The sequence below is a fragment of the Poecilia reticulata genome, chromosome 6, assembly GCF_904066995.2.
Source record: "Poecilia reticulata chromosome 6, P_reticulata-male-v2, whole genome shotgun sequence".
Classification (NCBI taxonomy): Eukaryota; Metazoa; Chordata; class Actinopteri; order Cyprinodontiformes; family Poeciliidae; genus Poecilia; species Poecilia reticulata.
The window spans coordinates 22,545,801-22,569,123 of record NC_088835.1 but is presented as its reverse complement, the minus strand read 5'-3'; the positions used below and the strand labels follow the sequence as shown (position 1 = coordinate 22,569,123).

Genomic DNA, 23,323 nt, shown 5'->3' with positions numbered 1-23,323 from the left:
GTTTAGTTCAACTTTAACCTGTTGAAAGTACACGGCAGTGTAGCAGCACTGTTGCAAACTGAAGAGAGCGTGCTCATTGGGAGCTGAACCCGATGTTATCTGCAGCACTGCAGCTGTCAGTGCTTGCTGGCCCGTTCCCGAAGTATGAGATCTGGGTGTGGTTTTCTCGTCAACTTGCTGTGACCGTGCCGGGAAAGAGAATCGCAGAGACAAAAAGGCTACAGTCAAACTAGTTTAGATCACGTGACTTCACAGTCAAGAGTTCAGCTGTTGGTTTTATGGCAAAAAAAAGAAGAAAACACAAAAAAAATCTGCTCTATAAACAAGTTTAAGCTACACCAAACATCAGAGTGTTTGCTAGAGTTTTCTTGCAGAGAGGAAGCGTCAAAAGAGACAAATGGTTCAATTTTCATATTGTGCTTTTCACAGCAGAGCGTCACAAAGGTCACATTATTCATTTTAGCCAGGTGGCTCTGCAGAGTGAGTCACAGAGTGATCAGAGGACATCCACCTTCTTGGAGAGGACAGCATGCTTACGCACGTGGACACAGGGGAGGAGAGACAGCACATAAAAACTAATAAAATTGACAGAGGCCAGTGCAACTGTCTGGCGAGTGAGTCATTCCACCTGTGTAATTGCAAGTGCCTATTGTAATGAAAAGCAGAAGTGCTAGTGTTTCACTGTGTCATGTTACACGGGATGATAAGAAGAGAGACTAGTTTGCAAGAAGGAGGAAGAGTGAACATTTATTACATCTGGCATGAAGCTAATCAGAGTGCAACTTTTCACTTTTACAGGGAGAACAAAAAAAAAAAAAACATAATCATAATTTCCCTCATTCTAGCGGTGAGTTACAAACACATAGCCCATAACGATGAGACACATCAGTTAAAACCAAGCAGATCTGGCAGTCAGAAGTAGAGATGCACTAAGAAATCACCTGGAGTCTTGATCGGCTCTGGACCTGTGAGCAGGTGGTCACAAACAGGAAAAACTCCAAGAGTTGTTTTATTTTCATGCCACCCAGAGAAGCTAGATTAGATGTTTGGTTTCTGACTGGTTTGTCAATGTTAAGGGCAAATCAAGCTAAAATCATCAGATTCCAATCTCCAGAGGCTTCCTCAATGCATATCTAGTTCTGATTTCACAATGTTCTATGTTTCTGAAAATGTGTCTCATTATAACTGGCTAAGTGTACGTCATTTGGTAGTCAAATGTAGAACATTTAACTTTTAAAAAACTAGGAAGTAAGGAGGGTGACTAGAGTAAGGGAAATTTGCTCTAGTTAACCCTTTTGAGCTTTTAACTTCAGCCTGTCATGAAGGTTATGCTAGATTTATAATGTATCTGTGATTGTTAAGGCAGAAAGCTGGAATAGTTACAGGCAGGACAAAGCCTTACAAAATCAGAAGATTTGAAAACAGCCTCAAATTGTAGCACTGCTACAAATTTGATACCAAAACCAAAAGATTAGGTTAACTTATTCAACTTAAAGTCAACCAAACAGGTGTGAATTTTCAATTCAGAGCCACGCAAAGTAACACAGGAACTTTAGTGCATGGTGAGGTGGCTTCTGTCATTTTTAATAGTGATCTTGACTATAGGCTTTGTGAGGGTCTGGATTATTGGTTGGAATCTACTCCATTTTAGTTCTATGCCTTTCTCCACTCTAGGCTGAAAATCACACATTACCTCATTTGTGTTTCTCTACCTTAGACACAGAGGAACTGTATGGAAAAAGTTTTTTAGACTTTCTTTGTAAACATGTTTTGTCAAAGCAGCACATTTTTGTGCTGTAAAGAACAGCTGAAGAAAGACACACAAACCAAAAATGTCATGAGTCAGTGACATCTTCTATGTGAACAAAAGTTGCTTAACTTTTCTTGATTTCAATATGCCTCTTTCTTGAGAATCCTACATCTGATTCAACCTCTTAGGAGCCTGTACACATCTCTTTTAGTCTGAAAATAACTTCCTGTCACGCCTGAATTTTGATAAAGATGCAGAAGCCCTGAGACATTGACTTGTTTTCACAATGCCTGCAAAATAAACTTTGCGATCAAGCCCTTCTTTTGTGTGGAAGTGTGCTTCCCCTGAGTTGCAAGGAACCTGTGGATTCCTTGAACCTGTGAATTCTGGTCAGCTGCCCTCCCTAATGGGTGTGACGAAGAATTTGCAACTTGGGAAGATTTTCACACCTATAAACCATTTCTAGAGAGTCAACACAGGCCACCTCCACAAAAAGGTGTTTTGCAATAATCAGTTAGTTCAAGGTAACTATCGGCATGTTTTCACTGCAAAAACCAAGACTGAGCAAAGTTTCCTGTGGCCATTGTTTCCCCCCTCCATATCTATTGCAGGAACTATGCAGGGTAAAGACAGTTTCCAAGGAAATATAAACTTGAAAATTGTTGTAGTAAATTTGAACTTTTGAGATTACCCTAAATCTTTGTGAAATGAGAGTTTTAAAGTGGCAGTATTATATATTTTCCAGGCACCTAGTGCCATTTTATAGCATAAGCCAGTAACAGTTCTGTTGTTATACAAATGGTGTCTGTATCAAACATGGCTTTACAATTTGACAATTGACCTCAAATTTGAAATTGGCCTCTGTGTCTTTAAGAAGTTCTTTCTCTTCTTAAAGACACAACACTCTACCTTCGGTAAGTCATCCCAGCAATGCTCATTTACAGTTGTTCTTAGGAGCCATGGACTGAAAAGTATAGTTTGAAGTACAGGTTTAGGAGTTGTGCAGTTCCACCAGGTGTTTACTAATTTGGTGGAGCTGCAGCTTAAGGAAGAGCTTTATAGAGATAGGTGGCTCGCCCTCATGCTGCAGGGAGAAGTGATCTAAACCAACAAAGCCTTAATGTTGTGTTTCACACTGTATAGTGCACTGTATAACATATATTGATTGAGTATTGGCCCTCACTGCCACTGGGCATAATTTACCCAAGCTGCTCAGTAGTCTACACTGCTTTGGAAGAAGCAGAACAACAGTCAGTATTTGAATGCAGAATATGCAAGGTTTTAAGAAATTGTTCTCTTGGGAGGTAGGCATTTTGTGTTTCAAAACTGAGAACTTTATTTAGTAATTAATGAATCAGTTTAATGTGGAAAAAATAGAGCCTATGGCAATGGTTTGGCGATAAGCAAACGTGTAGAAAATGTTCTGTTCAGTTATCACCAAAATATCATTTTAAAGCCAAATGCAAGGAAATATGTGACGAAAACCTGGTAGAGGCTTTAAAAGACTAAAGTGGCAATAAGAAAGCCATTGTTGAACAAAAGAGGTGAAAGTTTACCACATCCCATGTGGGACAAAACCAAAATGTGGAACAAGGGACTTTGGTCTGAGGAGGCATTCATATGTGCCCTCTATAGAGTCTTGTTGAGCTGTTTTACAGACCAGAACCAGCAACCGAGCAGAGATACTCTTTCTAGATCTCCAATGCTATTTGAGACATTTTTCCAAAAGATCAATGAGAAAACCTGCATCTACAAAGGCACAACAGAGGGTTCAATACAGCTGTACGCAACACTGATCAGATCCTTGTTCCATACAAACAAACTTTTATTTTGCTTTATAAATTTGCACTAAGTTGCCTCACTCTGTTGCATAGAATATTGATAAAATACGTAGATTTTTGTGATTGCAAATGTAAAAATGTTCAAGTGATATAAATATAGTTGGAGATTCCCCTAAGCTTCTTAAAAGGGGGCAACATGGTAAACTCACTGAATGTTCAACTATTTATCCAGATAAATATTAGTGCCTCCTACAATTCATTCTGATGACCCTCTTAGTTGTAGCAATCAAGTTAATGCTCCCACCATCTCTAGGGGTGTGTGTGTGTGTGTGTGTCCTCGACAGTGCTGCCAGCAGAACACAGACTGTGTGAGCTACAGATCCTGCAGACTGCAGTGATGAATCATACTGTCTGACCAGCTTTGCACTCCCTGATGTGCTCTTAACAGCTCTGTTTGCAGCAGAGGATTGACAGAGTTCAATCAGTGCATATGCCAGAGAACAGAAAGAGGCTAATGAGATTTCCCCCATTGTCTCCCTGTCTGTCACATTATAGTACAGGCATGCTGAGGCCACTCAATCCACACTCAAACATGACATCTGTTTCTGCTCGTATTTTTATTTTATTTTTGTATCTCTTATAATCAAATAGTTAATGAACTGTTTAGCTTATCTGCAAGAACTAAGAACAACAACGACTCAAAGAGATCTGGCTCAACTCACATCAGAGAAACTGACAATATTTTTAGCTAAAACACTTCATCTTCCTTGACCCGAGAAAAAACAGTTTAAGGTAACGCACATCAGTTAAATGAATCATATTGGAAAAGCAGACACGGAGCTCTGATTTTGTACCTTGTGGTTCAAATAAGGTTTGACTGCACAGCACACAACCCTAATCAGTGGCATCAAAACAATCATTAACCAGCCTCCTGCTGCCTCCTGCTCCACACACGACATGGAAAGAGATTCCCGACTTCTCATAGGCTGTGTTCTTCGCAGAGTGCTCGCAATACAAACACTGGCTAATGTGCAGCACTTAGAACAGGTAGAAAAAATAAACTGTTTTATACAAGAGAAAAAAAAAACAAGTTCTCACTACAAAATGTTTGAATGTTAGATTTATTTATTTATTGACGACAACGGTCTATATTTTCTCCTTAGCTATAAAACTAGATGTGGATCATAAATCTAGCAATGAATTCTGCCCCTTTTTTTCGTTTTTACTGCCACATGACAGTATTCAGCAAACAAATGGGAGCTAATGCAGCTTTTCTGCTGATGAGTGTTCTGTCTGTAGAAAAATGCTGGAAAATATTTTATTTTATGGGTTTCTCAAGCTATAATGATCACAGCTTGCTTCCCTCAAAAGCCTATTTGGATCAACACTGTGTGCTTTAATCTATTAATTCATAATTGGCTCTAATGACAGTTGATGATATTGCCTTTTTAATAAAATTGCATCACAGCCTGACTACATATTACCGTCAATTATCCCTGTGTAAGCACCGACAACTAAATAAATCAGCAGATTTGATCGTTAGACGGTTTTATGAAGTGTTTATGCGGTGTGACACACAATATGATACAATTACTGATTTGCATGTTGTTAGATATGAACAGCATTACTCGCTTTTGCCTGTTCAGTTTATCTTGAGCAAACAATTGAACTGTAAAGAACAGGTTTTAGGCAGCAGTTACTAAGTGATTTCTCCGTTTATACTGGCTCTTCACTGGTGCAAAGGTTACAAACCCAAGCTACTGGCTGTAATAAGAGTAGGGTTACCCCATAGGTTAGGAGGTTACAGACACACCACGGATAGGGTGCTCCTGAATGGTGTTCAGACAAAGCCATCTGCTCCTGTTTATGGTCCATTAACCCCGCTAACCCAGGATGCACAGACTTCCCCCACAGCAACAGGTTCAAGAGGCTTAAGATGACATTTTGATGTCTTTATTGTCAAAGTAAAGATAAGTACCTGAATCCTGTTGAGCCTGTTCTGAGTATGTTTTCTCATTTCCAAGATTACAATAAACAAAAGCAACTGGAAAATCCTTACCTTCCCAGAAGTCCATAGGCATACTGGGAATCTGCCAGCAGTAATGTGATCTCCCCCTTCTGCATGGACATGACACACTCCTCTAGAGCCTACAGGTGTCAAGAATTGCATAGTTAAACAAAAACACATGTGCGTGGATTTGTCACGTATTTCAATTAACTAACAGATTTTAATTATGTTATCTTTTCCTTTTCAGATTTCAAAGCTAAATGAGTGAGCTTGTAGAAGTGCAACTCCTCAACTGTCACCTGGAAAATGCCCACATGTAATCCACTGGAACCATGAAGGGACCAGCGTCCTCGTGATAGTTAAAAGGTTTTGACCCCGACTTTTCGTGATCCGGACAATTAGAGCTGCTGTCACAGATGAACAAGTGGGAGGACTTGAGTTGCTATAAATTTTAGAGGAGATGAAAACAGTCGGTGCATCTAAACAGAAGGGGATAATATGGAAACTGTTTATGGCATCATTGTCCTTCTTCTTCATTGACTTGGTAGAAAAGTTTGCATTCAACTGATTGTCTGTGTGATGAGAATCTTCCATTGTTATTCTGTGGGTCAGAATCTGCAAAGTTTGTGAAGCCCTGGTCCAGGCTATCTTTTATTTGGCAAGAAGACAATGTACCATTATGAGCAAGTAATTACCCTAAAACTTTGGTGAGAAAATCACTTCTACCTCTGAATATTTTGTAAAAGCTTTAGTGGGGGGTTTGTACACCATCTCAAAAAGGCACAAAGACCCATTTTCAAGGTCTACATGAGTAAACAACGATATTTCTATTTCTATTCCCTTCTGAAATGTTTGAAAATTTGAGTTGAACCTTGAATTGATTAAAATAGGACAATATATCAGAAAATTTGACATCTTCATATTATTGAATTTTGAAATCCTCAACGTCTGACACAAACGTTTCAGGAGAGTAAAAAAAAAACAAACTCATCTTTCTAAAATATTCACAATGTTTAGTTAAACTCACACCACCCTTTTGGTTCTTTTGAGTGCATTTTTTAAAATAACTGAAACACAAAAAGATGACTAATAGATTTGATTTTGACAAAAAAAATTAAAAAAATTAAAAATCCAAGTGAATTTGAATCATGAGGATTCGTGCCCAACAGCAACATATTGGGAAATGTATTGGAACCGTGTTTAGAAAGCAGCTCACACTTTAATAACCTGTCAGTCTGAATAACCCTTTTGTTATTTCCAGATTTAAAGAATTACAAAGGCAAACATCCCTCATCCTACATTGTTAAGCCTGCGCTGTGAGCCCATAACAATACAGATTTGAGGCAACACACTCACACACACACACAATAGGATCCTTCAAGATGAAAAAGAAAAAGAAAGAAAGAGTGTCACCTGTATTACATCTCCTTCTCCAATAACAAAGACAAGTTTGCAGTCCTTCTCCACCACAGTTCGGTCCTCAAGAACGCCCTGCATCTTCACAGTGACCTCTTGACCCCAGGTGGAGCGCGGGACCTGTTCGTCTCCTGATTCCAGAATTTTCTTCCTCAACAGCCGGTCCTCTGCATAACAGCAGAGTAAAGTACAAATCTAAGACTCTGGATTTATAGTAAACTATCCACAAGGAGTTCCAGTTACTGCAGTTGGTTTAGCAGTTTGACATTTAAAAGTTACTTTACCTTCCAATATCAGGAGTTCAGATGATTTATTTCATGTGTTCTTACCTGTGATATCCTCCCAGTCCTCTGCCGCGAAAAGCTCCTCAAACTGAGCACATGTCCATTCTTCCACAGCGTATTCTGGAAAGAGAATCTCTGCTGAGCTGTCCCTCTCCACAACATCTTCTTCTGTCGAGGGGTCTTGAAACCGAACCATCTTCCAGCTGTTTGTTTTCTTCAGTTTTTTCTCTACCTTGCATTCTGCTTGTCCTCTCTCTTGCTCGCAGTTGGATAAGCTATTTATCTCCGTGTCTTTACTCTCGACTGCATGGTTCTCGAGTTCAGATGGGTCTTTCCCACAGAGTTCTTCACCTTGTTCTGGAGGCCCACAAGGCAGTTTGTTCAGAGGATCGCAGTCTGCAGGTTCAGAAATGCGTTCCGCCACCTCGGGCTCTGTGGGATCCAACACACCACCCCTCTGCTCTTCACAACACGGCTCTGTCTCCATTTCACTGAGCGATGGAGACCATCTGCATTAGTCCCAAGAAGAGATGATCCTATTTGATCAGCCGATGACCCACTAAAGGTGTAGGGTTGTTGCTCTCACCAGCACCTATTCTTTGTTTAGACAAGAAAATATATATCTCCATAAAAACATTTAGGAATCCATGTTGTGTTTTGGATAATCCACCTCACAATGCATTCCTGCTTTACCCAGTCACATATGATGTTTTTAAAGCTTTGTCCCACCTGCAAAATCTGCAATTCCGCCTCCCTTTGACCTCTCCTCAACAGCTTGCATCCATCTTAGTCAACTTAATTCATCGATGTGGTGGCTACAAAAAGAATAAAATATCAATGTAAAGAACCTGCGCAGTGAAGGACTCACAGCCAGCAGGCTGTGCAGTGGTAATCTACAGGATTAGAAGGAGAAAAAACCTAATCTGACAGAACGCCTGTAAGCTTCTTAATGACTTCACTGTCGTTCTGCTCAACACATGTGTAATATTGTGACAATTTAGTGATGTTCACCAATATTTTTGAAGAAAGAAGCCCCCAATTTGGTTACATTGAGTTGCATTAGAAAGTATTTATTCTCAAAATCCAAAATAAGACAACCAACAGCCATCAGAAAGTAAGGGGCACACCAGATTATTGATTATGTAAAAAGTGCCATGTTCAAACTTTTGAGAATCAATGCATTTTTTGCCTAACATATAAACATGGTCTCACAGAGAGAAAAGTTCTGTTTTTTCTAAGTAATGCTATGCTTATCAAAGCTGTGAGCAAATATTTAACAAAGCCAAACCTTTTAAAATGGTTTGGGGTTTAGCTTTTTAAACAGTGCCATCATTCAAAACCCATTAGAGCTGAAAACTCAAGTTTACATGCAGTGAAAATTAGATATTATTTTTCATGGCAGCATAGTGCAGTTATATGTAGAAGTCAATCATAAGTAGCATGAAAGTATTTATTTCTGTGTGGTTTGTTTTTCTAAGGGATAAAAAAATAGTTATTTCCCCATATATCAAAGGTAAATTCATCAGCACACTGTCAGTATGGAATATTACAATCTTAAAGCACTATTAGGGTGTAACATTTGACAGGCTACAGCATTTCAGGTGCATTGAAATTCTACCTGCTAATAAATATTTTAGCCACTTGGACATCTGTAATGCCATTAACTGATCCAGATATTAGCACCTAAAATCAGAAGCCTAACAGAGGGAGCGGAGGATGGTGCGAAAGAATAAGAAGTAATAAGAAAAAACTGTTGATCATCACTACCAACACATTACTAGATATTACATTACTAGGTATTAGAATTTTCTCATTCCGAGACATCAGATGGATTTCTATTTCTATTTGACAAACACTGTAATGTTTAATAAAACAAATGTGGCAACAATGGTGAATGAAATGTTTTTGACATTGCTTTCAAACACAGATTTGTTGATCACTGTAGCACCAATATCACTCTGCATTTCTACATTTCATAAATAAACACTGCCTCTCTGACTCATTCTTTAATCCACATCAAAGGATGTTATCCATCAGGATTAAATTAATCCAAATTCCATTTCTGGCGTTTAATTTCTCTGACAGGCAGATGTTTTGCATGTGTCAATATTGTTTTGTTGTTGTTGTTTTTGAAGGTTTTGTATTCAAAACCTTAAAGGATTATTTAGAAAAACAAAAGTTTGTATTCCTACACTTATGTTGTTTATTCTTGTTTTTATGTGTCCACACAGAAGTATTGAATGAGTCTGATCAGTATTTGTATTTTTCAACATCCTCTATTAATATTTCTGGTTGCAATAGCTATCTCATCTGATATAAAATTAATTTTTAAAGATTACATCACACTACAATAAAGGTACAATTTTAATGTGATGTCTGGGCATGTATTGTCTCTATATAGTTACGGTCAGCATATGAGATTGCCTGGTAAAATAACATTCAGATATTATTTAGGAAGGTCAGAGGTAATATTAGTGTTTTAAGCTTAACTCTGCAATTGAGGCTCTTATTTTGAACTATAAAAGGGAGTAGTTGTTGAGTAAAAATAAGCTTACATAAGAATTGAAGAAACCTTTATCACTTTCACCATATGTCTACATTTTAGCCACTTTGCAACTTAGCAACTAACAGTTAAAGTAAGATTTAGCTTTGTAGTTTTCCATTTACACAAAAAGGATATTTTAGTTTTTAATGTTTCTGGAATGAAATCATGGTCCCCAGTTCAAACTTTAAAGTACTTAAAGTGAACAGGATAATAATAATAATAATAATAATAATAATAATAATAATAATAATAATAATAATAATAATAATAATAATAATAATAACTAAACACAGCTTCTTTAAAAAAAAAACACTAAGAGATAGATTAAACCTTTGCTCTGGTAAAAACACAAAACAGAAGACTTCTGAATTAGGACCACAGAGCTTTCCCAGGCCCATGAAGAAGACAAACAGGGGTTGAATATTTTTCACTGATTAGATCCTTAAAAAAAAAAGAAAAAAAAGAAGCTAGTGATCTTTATCAGTTTGTGAAAAACACTTTTAGTTTTTCAAAGAAAATTGCACGTAAATTATTTTCTCACTTCCACTTGATCCCAACATGTATTGTTTTGTCTGTTGAGCTAGGTGGACCTTTACAGCCTTTCTTAAATGTTTTATGTGAGCCTACATGTTGTATTTGCAACATACTAAGCAGCAATGTTGATAGTTGCAGTAAGACATGTTGCATAGCCAGAACTAATGGCAGGATGTCGATACAATAAACCTTTTACAATAATAGAAAAATTATAAATAAAAAATGAATAAACAGCATATAAACAGCATACAAACAGCAACGTCCTGAGTAAAATGACATTTGTTTTCAAATGCATTTACTTCCTTGTATAAATGTTTGTATGCGTGTGTGTGTGTCTGTTTAAGAAGTAAGAAGATTCAAAGCGTATTTACCTAAATCCAAAGGAGTGAGACTTGGAGCGAGACCCATGGGCCAAATACATCAAAGAAAAAAAAAAAACAGACTTCAAGAAACCGGAGTGGCAACGACGGCCAAAAATACTGACCAGAGAACCGAAAGTAAAAAAAGAAACAACAAAAAAACGAAAGAAGGAAAAAGCTTTGCACACATATTTACTTTAATATTTCAAGAATGCGTGTGTGCTGGTACTTGGGGGTGTGAGTGTACGTGTGTTGGCTCCGCCCCCACGCCTTCTTCTCCCTGACGTTCCGGGCAGAATGTCGCCAATCGGCTTCAGTTGTAGAAATGGCAGCGCTGAGACAGGAGCATCGGTATGGGCTCTCCTGTGGAAAAATTAACAAAAACAATCCGAGTCAAAGTCTTTACCACGTCAAACTCACTGACACGGCCATCCGGACCCTGGAAGCCTTCCAGAACCTGAAGGTAAGCAAGATCGCCGGCTTTAACTTTAAAGCCGCTGGTGGCGTTTATTATTCCTGTAGGAACATTTTCTGTTTTCTTTATCGTCTCTCTCCCAACTCCGGGAACTGCTTTGGAAAACGTCGCCGGGTTTATTTTTTCGCACGGAGCACAAATAATATTTTGTTTTGAAAAACCCTCAAAAGTTCAAATAGCTCTTTATTTTGAGTATGGACTGTCCAAATTCAGACCAAAAGGCGCTGGTGGCTGATAAAAGCAGGCTGATTTAAACGTTTTCTCGCCCACTCAGAAAAGGCAGAACTGAATTTATTAGGATCTAAACATGCAATTCTTAATATTTTTTATTTACTCCCCCATATTCCATAATTCGAACTGACTTAAGCAAAAACAATATAAACTGGGCTAGATTTTTATGCGGTGTTCTTTTCTCTCTTTTTTTTTTTCTTTTTTAACCGAGTCTCCCTAAAAACAAACTTTTCGTTTTTCATCTGACTATTAAAAGCAGATATTTTCTCTCGGTTTATGTAGGCTACATCCCACCTAGTGCTGAATTTTCAGACGACGTCCACTGAACGTTGTTTTGAACGTTCTCTGACCGCCGCCGACGTTTTTCGGACGTCAAAATGAAACACCATTAAACTTTCAGCTGAATGTCCGCCGGAAGTTCACTGACAACTTTCAGAGGACATTCGCAGTAGGTGAAAATAAAATGCTATGGTTCTGCTCGGTCGGTTGAAACGCTAATATAGCAGCAATTTATTTGGAATGCAAGGTTTTCATGTGGAACAGTTGTCTTCCATATCCTAGGGATATTAATCAAATGTTGTAACAAACTGGAAAATAGATGACAGCCACTTAAAACACTTAGCAAATAATTTATTAATTTTACAGAATCTTCAAATTTATTTTGGCAGAAGGATGAACGCATATGTTTTCATTTGTTTATTTTTTTTAAGGCAAACTGCTTGGCTTCGCTCATTGCAATAAATTGAATATTCGATCGAGAAAATGACTTGCCTTTTCAGATTCGGAACGCTGTTTTATTGCCTTTATGGCCCATTAGATTAGTCAGAGATCATTGAGTCTATCCAAAATGCTCTCTCCCCGCAGCAGTGTTTGATAAGACAGAGCTACAGTTGTGGCTGCAGGAGGAGGCTCATTTAGTTGAACGTTTTTTTTTTTTTTGTTTTTTTTTTACTTTTCCGCTGTCAAAACAAATGACTCTGTTTTTGTGTGCGCCACATTCCCGAGTCGCATACTGCTTCTAAACCTGGACCCCGACATTGGGTGGTTGAGCTGGATAGTAAACAGCTGGGTTCGGTGGCACTGGCTCTGAAAGTTGTTGTGTATTGTTGATGCCCGCCCATCCCCGGAGCTCATTGGTCCGTGAAGCGGAGGAAACTCCGGAGCTCTCCCACAGCCTGACAGCTTCCTCCAGGCCACAGCAGGCAAACAGAGAGGGGGGGGGACAGCATGTTTTCCAAGCCGTAGACCACCCCAGAAAAGACCGGTTGAGGACACCCCCTGTGAGGGTGGAAGGTTTATGTCCTGCAGAAACCCGAACCTGACAGCTGCTGCTACTTCACTGATGCTTACAATCAAGGGTGAAAAGAAACAGGCGAATGCAACCTCAAAGAAATGTATGTTGTTGTTTTTTTCTGCATGGAAAGTCACTTTTACTGAAAACAGGTCTAATCAAAAAATATAAATAAAACACTAAAATGCAGCATTTGACAGTCACAAAGTTAAATGGAGATAGCCTATAAGAAGAAAAAAAAAACATTGCAATGAAAAAATAAAATCAGTGCTATTTATAAGTGTAGTGTAGTTGATTCGAATGTTGATCAATCTATCAGGCCATAAGAAAATAGTTTTATTATTCCTAAAGTGGGTGTGGGCTGGTTTGCATCTTTATATTTGGACCCAGGCAAAACAATAATGCGTCATAAATGTAATTATATTATTTTCTGAAGACTTTATTTTACACCCCTTTTGATTCCTGTGTGGATGGCTCTTATGAAGAACGATACAAAGACCCAGTAACACCAAAATAATTGAGCAATCTCTGATTTTATGTACCTGAGTCACGTAACAGTGACTCCAGATAATATTCAGAGAATATTATCGATAGATTGTTAAAAATGACTGTTGCAAATGATCCTCATTGGTCTAAGCTGCTGTAAACTCTCCCTGGCGAGTTCAGTTTGGCACAGGGTCAGTATCATCAGCCCTGTGAAGGATGATTCTCTTCTGTTACCCAAGTTGAGAAGAGCCACAGGAAGAAAACGATAAAGAGGTGAAACGACCAGCACCCTTTCGAAGCCAAGGCTGCCATCTTCATATATTTTTATACTAATGAAACCACTTGTTTTTTTGTTGTTGTTTTTTTTACATAATTTTATTGAGTCTGAACGTTCCATTATCGCCTGCATGTTTGCTGATATACTTAGTCACATAAAATTGTTTCACATTAGTTTTTTGTTTGTAAATGATTTTTTTATTTACATTACAGCATTTTGCTGCCAAGGAGGCCTGCTTTATAAAGTAAATAGAAGCTGAATGTCTGTTGACGTAAGGCTACAACAAACTTCACAAGATTTTGCAAAGTTTGACAAACACGAACTAACACATATCAATCGCATATTTCATTTATAAGAATAATGGAGCTGTGGTGTTGATACTTTAATAATGTTGTTACTGGTTGATAGCTACTATACATCCAATACAATGCACTGTGATAAATATAGAAATGCATGTGGAATCAACTCAGTATCAAATATTATGGTGCTCTAAAGGGTTTGATTAACATAATGTAATCTTCACTCTGAAGATTTTTTTTTTGTTCAGATTAGGGATGGGCAACATGGACAAATTTTTTTTTTACTGAAAACAGGATTTAAAAAATGACTATTTCATTGTTAAAAGCAGGACTCAAATAAGAACAGAATAAAATAAAAAATACAAAGAAAAGCAAAAAAAAAAATTTCAAACAGTGAGTGTATTTATCTGATCCATGTTGTCAATTTTATTGGTTTGCAGACACTGTTACTTACAACAAATAATATGATCACTGTCCATGTCTAGTTCGGATTCAGTTTTCAAGGGTACAAAAGTGCATTCGTTTCACCGTTCTCAACTATAATCTTATTAAAACCATATAATAAAAGAGGAGTTGGTGTGGCCCAGACAAGTCTGAGTGGAAATTTGTCAGAACAGATCAAACATGAGTTGTTATATTCATCTGGTGGCTGGGATAAATATATGGTACTTGCTTTGTTCTTTGGTTTTAAAACTATATTTAACCAGAATTTTATTTTACACCTAATTACCACTGGAATTGCGTGTTTAAAAAAAAAAAGAAAGAAAAAAATATTCAAAAACACATAAATCGCAAATGTGACATGAAGAAAATCTTCTGGTGGCAGTAGAATAATTAATTACTCCCACTTCTCTTCAGATTAGAGCCAGAAACTCTTAACCTTTACACTTACTGTGGAACGGTGGTTATAGCAACAAACACCGAGGCATGCAGAATGGCTACATATTTTAACCTTTAATATTTGAACTGCTTTGTAGATTTGAGATGAACATGATTTGCAATTTAAATTGGACGTTTTCTTCCCTTCTTTACAGGCTTCACTATCAAACCAGCCAGTAATTTGCTTCAAGGGAAGCCAGGGGGTAAGATGTTTTCCATATTTTCTTTAATGTTTCAGAAACTGAGAATTATTAGATTTTTTTCCTGTTGTGCACATTCCTGAAGGTTTCTTTTTGCCATCTTGGTAGATTATTTCATATCAAATTATCACTTCCATAGGTTCATAAGAAAGTCTGTTTTTTCCCCAAAGGTTGGTGAATGATGGGGGTGAATGATTATTGTTGTGCTAGAATGATATAGTGGTCGCTGTTAATCCAGTTCACCTCACAGCCTAGGGTGAAGGTGTGATTCATTTCCACAATAATACTTTGTTGCGTCAAGTATCCTTGATTAGACATGTCTAAACAGACACCTGGTGGATAGTCTTTGAGAGAGAAAAAACATCCTTTGGTACAGAAAGTAGGAGGACCTTCCTTGAAGCGCCTGAAAAGAAAGTTGCCTACCTCCATCTAGATTAGCAGGGTCAGTATTAGACTCTCCCCACCTCTGCTCGTTAGGCAAGTACATTTTAACAGCACAACTGGCTTTGTCTATCGGGGGCCTTTCTAATCACTACAAGAACTGATTCCACAGACAAAAGTGACTTTTTTGCTCTGTACACAAATACTGGCCCTGTGCACTCACACGGGGCCCTAAAAGTCCAAAGACAGGGTATGCCATCACCCCCTGCCTGCCAGGTTACTGGGTCAGGCGTGCAACTGGGGAGGCTTTGTTCTGGGGAGGGGCCTGGGGTTAGGGGATTTGGCAAACCTTAGGGAGTCCCCAAGTCTCCATGCTTGTTGTTGGCATGAAGACATGAAAGACCTGAAAAACTCTAATGGCACGCAAGCAGTGGGATTTTTTTTTTAATTGGAAAAAAAAAACAAGAAAAAAACCCCACCATGCTTGTTGAAGTGCAGTGAGATATCAGTGAAAACACCTGCTGATTAACCTGCTTGTGAGAGTGTGAAGCAGTGTCAAGTGACAGCAACTGAAGTTTCCTTTAATCACTGAAAAAGAATTGGTGATTATATCTTGGCTGGCACATTACATATTCAAATTGCTTTGCAGAATTCAAGCATGGACTCCCTCCCCCTACCGACAATATTCCCAGGGTCGGACGATTGGACACTAATGAATGAGATGCGGCCATTGCTCGCGTGGGGGGAGCCCAGATTAAGCTGTTACTGGGGGGAGGACGCTTGTGAATTTGGCAGTCTGGCATGAGACACACCAAGATAATATACAGTATGTCTATCTATATCGGAAGGTTACAGGATTAAAGATGTAATACTTCCTGTGGTGTGTGTTTGTTGGCTGAATCTTTTACAACAGCTCGCCCCTTCCCCCAGAACTCGCATAAGGTTCAATAGGTCATTTGTCCACTGACAACCGCCAACTGTTGAGCTTTATCGTAAAAACCACAATTGCTACTTTTTGATTCTTGCCCTCGCTGGCTTATGTCAAATTTCCTGTAAAGGGGGCACTTGTGTGGCCACAGAAACCATAAGAATTCCTCAAATCACAGTCCTGGCGTCACTCCAGGGTTTAGCGGTGCCGGGGGCCAGGGCGCCTATCAAGAAATAGCAAGCTGAGGTTTTCGGCAGCTTCTCTCCGTCTCTGCGGCATTTAGCCCTACTACTGGAAATAGTCCTGCCAGGCTTGTAATCATGCAACGCGAGGCATAGTATATGAGACCTTTGAATTTGACATTCAAGCTGAATATGTAACTTTGAAATGACAGCAGAATTACCACTTTTTATATTGACACATATTATTGTACATGATGAAAGGAAAATGACATGACTTCAAAAATGATACAAACCGTGAGCCCATATGCTGATCAATAAACAGCATATGGGGCAGAGGTGCACAGCAAAATCTGCTTTGAATTCACAGAGGGATTATGAAATGTATTGAGAACTGGTTTGAGTTCTCATGGCCTGGAATTTCACATCTTTGTGCTTATTTTCCTTACAGGGCTTTGGGAGAACTGCCTCTGTGGTTATAGATTTTCATTTTGTTGCAAAAAGATAGAAAAGATATAAAACAATACAGTTGAATGCCTGTTAATGGAAAAGCGTTTTCCCCCTTAATGGTTTTTCTGGGGCAGGGTGGGGGTGGGGGGGTGTTGGCATAAATGTTTTAAATTGAGCATATTTTAATATTATACAAACATAACTTGATCAGTTTTCAAATACTTATTTTATTCCTAAAATTACATAAACAAAACCCTAAGATACAAAAACAATTGCCCCCATGTAAAGTCCTGAATTAACTGTGATTAAAGACATGTTTTATAAACCTTAATCCCGTTTCACAAGCAACACCCAATGTAAGCTAACTCTTGAAAAAAGTCAAGCATAGAACAGTGATGTAATGGTCTTGGGTTGCTTTGCTGTGTCAGGACTTGAAAGATGTTTAATTAATGAAACCACAAATTCTGCTTTTTATAAAATGTTGATGGAAAACATCTGGCCATCAGCTAACATCCAGGACAATAAATTAAAGTACAAATTGGTTCAAAAGAAAAACATTCATGTTTTGGATTGGCTGAGGCAAAGTCCAGACTTAAATACGACGGAGGCCATGACAGCATCTTAATCACACTGTTTATGCTTGATGAATTAAGTTTGGTTTGGATAGCTTTTCCCTGCCCCCCCTTTTAATAAGTCAAATCATCACTATACAGTTGTGGTTTGTATCTACTTAGGTCATTTTTGCCTGTCAGTTTGATTATCTAAACCATGTAAATCTGGAAAACGAACAGAAACAAAAAATATATATACATATTTAAGGAGCCAAATACTTTTTCAGACATGTGAACATTATATTCAATCAGTCTTCATTTCTTTGATTGACTCATTCTGCTCTGTTGAACTTAGTTAACACTGTGCACAATACACTAGACAGCAATTTGAGATTTTATACTGTAGCATCAGGAAAACGGTTTGTGGGCATATTTTGTTGCTAGTAAACATGGACATTAAAGTAGAGATGTGTATGTTTTGCTCTGTCAGGTGTTAACGACAGTTTAATTCCACTCTCGCCTGATAAATGCTGAACTACAGTAGCCTGGGTAGTTGTTTTGGTTTATAGCCCTGTCTCTTTTTATGTGCACAGCTGTCACATAAAGGCAGCCTGTGTGTGTGAGGATGAGGGGAATGTGGAGGTCCTCTTAAAAGATATTCTCATGACGACTGTGTGTGAAGGCAGAGTTTCCCCTGGGCTCCTTTCCGCAGGCCCTGTTGATTATTGTGCCGTTTCACCCCGTGTCTTGGCTGAATCCTTGGGAGACATCAGGGCTTCCATCTCACACTTGGCTGCTCTGCCTCTCTACCCCAACTTCGCCTCGTGCTCGACCGAAAATAAGCTTTTGCTCTGTGCAAGTGTGTGTGTGTGTACGTGTGCATGCACACATCACTTTTTTTTGTTTTTTTCTGGACACTAATTAGAATAACAATAACTGGAATGCGGTTTGATGGTCGTTCTCTCCCAGTAGCACAGCAGTGAGAGGGAGAGCTGTCCCACGTGTTTCTGAAAGGGCACACGCCTTTCTATTGAGCCAGATGTGTTAAGCAAGGCAAATTGTCCGCATTCTCTCTTTGCCTAAGGCTCTCTGGAGTTTTTCTTTTTTTTTCTTCTTTTTTTGATCACACAGTATATTTTAGGATCAAGTCTTTTGGGAGTCCTGCTGCGAAAGATGACTTTTTGAGAGAATAGGGGTAGTGCTATTGTTTTCTTACACTACATGGATGAATAAAAAATATATATTTTTAAGCAGATCTTAAAACTAGATAAATGCAATGGGTGTATCGTAGTATATCACACAGGACAATGTGTCATAACTTTTTTTTTTTACTTAGCCACAGTGCAGGAACAGATTAGATGGTGAATCTTTTATTCACCATCTAATTGAACAACTTAAGAAATATATCTAATTTTCTGCTTTGTGACTTTATCAGTAACAAAGACATTTTTACCACTTTTAAATACTGTACAGTGGACTCAGCAATTGCGCACGCACACACACGCATACACACACACACACACACACACACACACACACACACACACACTGTTGTTCTTCGGGCCAATTTCTGTCCAGCATCCACTGTCTGACAGATGGCCCCACATTTAAAGTCAAGGTCCTGTGGCACCAGAACAAGGCCTAAATCGTCAACACTCCACGTCCGCACTTGACATTTAGCAAAATGCCCTTGTGTGTTGATATGCTGCATTTAGTTTAGCCAAGCGTAGGGTTGTGTATGCAGTTCAGCATCTTAAGGACCTTGATTTCATTCACGTCTCCAAAACTTTTGTGGTTTGTTTGGAGAAAATGCTACTTTGGCTGACGCCTCATGCTTTTAAGTCTCTGTAGCTGGCCTGTCATGAAGGATCTGAACTCACTGTAAAGTCGCTTCCTTTGTTTCTTTGAAAGAGTGGTAATTGTTTAAAAAAATAATCATTTTTTGACTCATCTTTATCACTTGGCGGATATTGTGGTCAAACAGATAACTAACTCATCAGAAAAGACACATGGAAAGGAAAAGTGGGTTAAACAGTGGAACAGGTGGCAGCACTCTAACAGCAGGGGAAAACAATCTCTGTGAAATGAGGTCTAATTAAGTTCTGAATCAATTCATTCATTTACACTAAATAACTCAGATTATTTATGTTAGTAAAAATACATATTTCAAAAATACTTGTATCTTACAATTTAATTGCAATTTATTCAACTGAAGACTAATCTTGGTTTTATGTTTAGGATAGTTGAATCTGAAAAAACAAAAAAACAAAAACAAAAAACGACTTACCTCAAATTAAACCAAAATAGCTATGAGCTAGTAGGTATTGATTAAAGTCACATAACCACATTTCCATTCAATAGGCTTTACACTGACCCACATCTTTTACACCACCTTTGGTGTTCAGTCTTAATTATTCAAGGATCATTTTATGAAACTAACTAATAACTAAAACCATATTAATAATTATATCAATAGAAAAAAAAAACACTTATTTCTGATAAGACTGCTGGCACATAAGTGCAGTCACACTCCATCTTGATGTGGAAGGCACCTTTGAGGAAGGATTGCATGGCAGTGTCAAGTGCAGAGAGACTGCAAGCATTTGTTTAGGTTGACAGATTAGACCCTTTTTGGAAAAAGACTGATTCTGCTTGGCATAACATGCAGTACCTTGGGGGTTGCTCGACAGTTGCCCATCCCCATATCGCTGCACTAATTCGCGTCAGTCCCAGCCACCCCCCTCTGCCTCTTTTTCCTGTATCTACCAACCCCCCTCAGTGAGGACACCCTCAAACATCACTATAGCATCATTCGATGCTCACTAAAAACAGGTTGAAAGTGGTTTGAAATGTGTTTGTTGTTTAAGCTGTGCTGCTGGCAAGGTTTAGGCCTGAAAACTTGTTACTAATTTATTTTTTACCAACATTGCCACCCTACCGTGACTGAAAGTGTCACTAAAGGTAGCGAAATGTTTGCCTCTGGTGATAAAAAGCAAACTTGCCCATTGAATGATGGATGGTAGCATCCATCATTTTAGTAATAATAGCAATGCCTAAATCAAGTCACTCCTCTCTCCACTGAACCCCACATTCCTAGAGGAGGAACTATTTAGAGCCATCCCTCATGCACTGGCTCCACGTAGTCACTGAGACCACCCCCATCTTTTCCATGCACATGCTCAAGCCCCCAATCCCTCCTTTTACCACCAAGCAAGACACAGCCACACGTCCCTGTCGTTCATGAATAATCCAGGCTGCCCGACAGGCCATTGCACTCAGCTTTGTGGGGGGAAAAGCTAGAACAAAAGACTGGCAGCTCACAGAGCAGCTTTGGCTGAGTAGGCTCAGATGAAAAGACAATAGTAACTAGTGTCAGTACAGGCAGGGGCAGGAGGAAAAGACTTTAGAGAAAATCACATATCGAGGCGGTAGTTCGCATCTCGTCTCATCTCAGCTCTGCCATGCCAAATACCAGAACTTTCATTCTTGCCTTCATCTGCAAAGCAAAGAGAGGCAGTGATAGACTCTTTTTTTGACCTTTCCCTGCAGATACTTGGCTTTATTTTAACAAAGCAAAGGGCAGGCCAAGTTTTATTGTTACATACATTATATTTTTCTCAAGACAAACAGTCTGACCTGCTCCTAAAGTCACAGAACTTTAACAAGAACAACAAAAATACTGGCCCTTGTCCTTGTTCAACTGCTGAGCCCCCCTGCCGGTTTTCTGTTCCAGTCCAGTTCACACCTTATAACAGCTTGAAAGTATTTGACATCTCAAAACACACAGGGCCTGGATTAGCAGATGTGGTTGGACTGGAGCCACAGAGGCAGTTATTGTATTAGGCTGTGCTCTGTTTGGGGGCGGGGGGGTGCACTGAAAACGGGTCGTCATCTGGTAGCTCTAACTGTAACTGTCCAACAGCTACCCGTAATTCTTCCCCTTATAATGAGGGGATTTACTGTGCATGAGTCTCACTGTGTCACTAATAATGACCTGATGGATTTTATTGAACTGACACAAGTTAGCAGAATTATCTGATTAGAATAAAATGGACTTAAGCTTCCTTCAGAGTAATGATTATCAGACTTAATGTCTCAGGGATCATAATTTGAAACTTGTAATGCATAGGTAAAATAATTAATTTGCTTTCTTTCTAAGCTAGTTAGGTTTGTAACTCATGATACACAATATTTGCTTTATTGGACAAGAGATTAAAAGTACTATTTAAAAAGACAAGGAAAGTAATGGAAATGGAAAACAGTTGGACAAAGCTGCAAACAGTTTTGTTAAAAAAAATCTGCAACTAAAGTTTTAGTTCTCCGAAGACTGCAGGTTTTCAGTAAAACTCCATGTAATGTGGCCCTAACACAAAACAAGCAGGCTTGAAATAACATTTAGTTTCGCTACAAATGGAGTAGTGGTTTCACAGATCACAAACTATGTTTAAAAGACTATTTCGTCAGTGTAAAAGTATCCAGTCCAAGTTTCACCAGTATAAATATTTAGATTTTTCAAGTGATGGTCGTTGGACTGAATTTATGTGGCACTTGTCTAGAAGTACAGATGACTCAAAGCATTTTATTCTAAAGCCACATTCATCCAATCACACTTACAAACACGTGTGAATTCATAAACCAGTGCGCAGATTGGTGGGCATCTTGGAGTCACGCGTCTTGCCCAGGAGCACGTCAATGTTTGGCAAGAGCAAACTGGAACCGAACCAAAGGTTTGGATTGCAAGATGACTACCACTTACTCACAGCTGCCCCAAAGATAAGAAAATGAAGCAGAAAATCATATGTCCACTTCAGTGTTCTGACTGAGAGCCAAAAGAGATGTGAAATATTATCTTATTGTGTCACCCAGTCATGTTGACAGCAAATGGAAAAGGCTGAGACACTTCCTCTGGGTGAGAAATGCTGTGAACAGACACGGGCTGGAACGTCACTGCAAGGGTAGTGACACTTTCAAAAAACTGTTTTTTAAAAGAGCAGAAAAAAAATCTAAGGGTTTTAAAATCATAACTTTTACAAACATTGTTACGCCTAAATCATTGCAGTTTTAGGGTACCAGATTGTCTTGTTTTTAACGTGAATGCAGTACAACACCCAACAGCTTGAATAAAACCCAATGTGTTGACAATGCACTAAAAGAATCGCATGCAGTTATGTAGAACTGTGTAACCAGAGCTCCTTTCCATGGCATGTAAGCACACGTTTCCCCAGTTCTTGACCTGGGAGTGTTAGAGTTCCATTTCTCTTTCAGCTTTTAGCAGCAACTTATTAGCTGCACGTGAAGTTTTGTTAACGTGATAAAAATATTGTGTGTGCTTTGTTTTTGACCAGTTTTTTAAGAGTTTACTTAGTCATTGATGACTGGATGTGGCTTTTCCACAGAGTCTGACTGACACCGGCCTCTGTGTTGACATTTAACCTCAGCCATAAGCTAGATGTTTGACCTCACCCCTGCATGTGACCTGTGACACTATGAGGCTTGCCCTGCTGAAAAACAAAAACTGCAACACACAAATACACTGACAAGCCTTGGGGGAATCTGGCCAAAGTTTCACATGGAAATGCCCATAACTGTGTCTTTATGCAAATCTTCACCTTCTACTTGACTCGCAGGGAAACAAGCATGTTTTCGTCAAACGTGATTAATAGTCAGCGTTAATGGCTGGGTGCGGAGATACCTTGGCTTTGATGATGAGTATATTCCACTGAGATCATTGTTGTAATTCTTTGAAGCTGGTGATGTCACAGCATTTTTATTTTTTTTTGCAGAGTTCACTTTACTTGTTAAAAGTATACTATACTGCAGAGCATTATAATCCTAGATATGTTATCTAATGACAGTCAAAGAACTTACTTTGGGTAGTGAGACTTCTTTTTGCTGCTCTCTTTCTTTAAAGAAACACATATTTTGTACAACAAAGATTAGATTATATGATGACTATATAAACTTTGAGTAGAAATAAGGTTTTGCTGCTCAGTGGTATAAAAACATAAAAATAAGCAAA

At 38.7% G+C, this 23,323-nt stretch overlaps 2 protein-coding genes across 5 annotated transcripts in view; one reads left to right on the top strand and one right to left on the bottom strand.

The window, feature by feature from the left end:
- fkbp16 (FKBP prolyl isomerase 16) overlaps window positions 1-10,999 on the bottom strand; it is a 32,615-nt gene extending 21,616 nt beyond the window's left edge. Inside the window, exons 1-5 of one of the 4 annotated variants that reach the window (XM_081608199.1) lie at window positions 10,690-10,999; window positions 7,969-8,054; window positions 7,285-7,836; window positions 6,953-7,122; window positions 5,591-5,679 (exon numbers count right to left, since the gene is read on the bottom strand). In XM_081608199.1, coding sequence (XP_081464325.1) covers window positions 5,591-5,679; window positions 6,953-7,122; window positions 7,285-7,726 — 701 coding nt within the window. In that variant the 5' untranslated portion in view covers window positions 7,727-7,836; window positions 7,969-8,054; window positions 10,690-10,999. Of the gene's footprint in view, window positions 1-5,590; window positions 5,680-6,952; window positions 7,123-7,284; window positions 8,115-10,689 lie in introns of those variants that run through there. The other 3 variants (XM_081608200.1, XM_008412348.3, XM_008412349.3) reach the window with 3 other exon arrangements.
- LOC103466632 (RNA polymerase II elongation factor ELL2) overlaps window positions 10,969-23,323 on the top strand; it is a 27,779-nt gene continuing 15,424 nt past the window's right edge. The window contains exons 1-2 of the mRNA XM_008412350.3: window positions 10,969-11,140; window positions 14,771-14,818. Of these exons, the coding sequence (XP_008410572.1) occupies window positions 11,003-11,140; window positions 14,771-14,818 (186 nt within the window). The 5' untranslated portion in view covers window positions 10,969-11,002. The remainder of the gene's footprint in view (window positions 11,141-14,770; window positions 14,819-23,323) is intronic.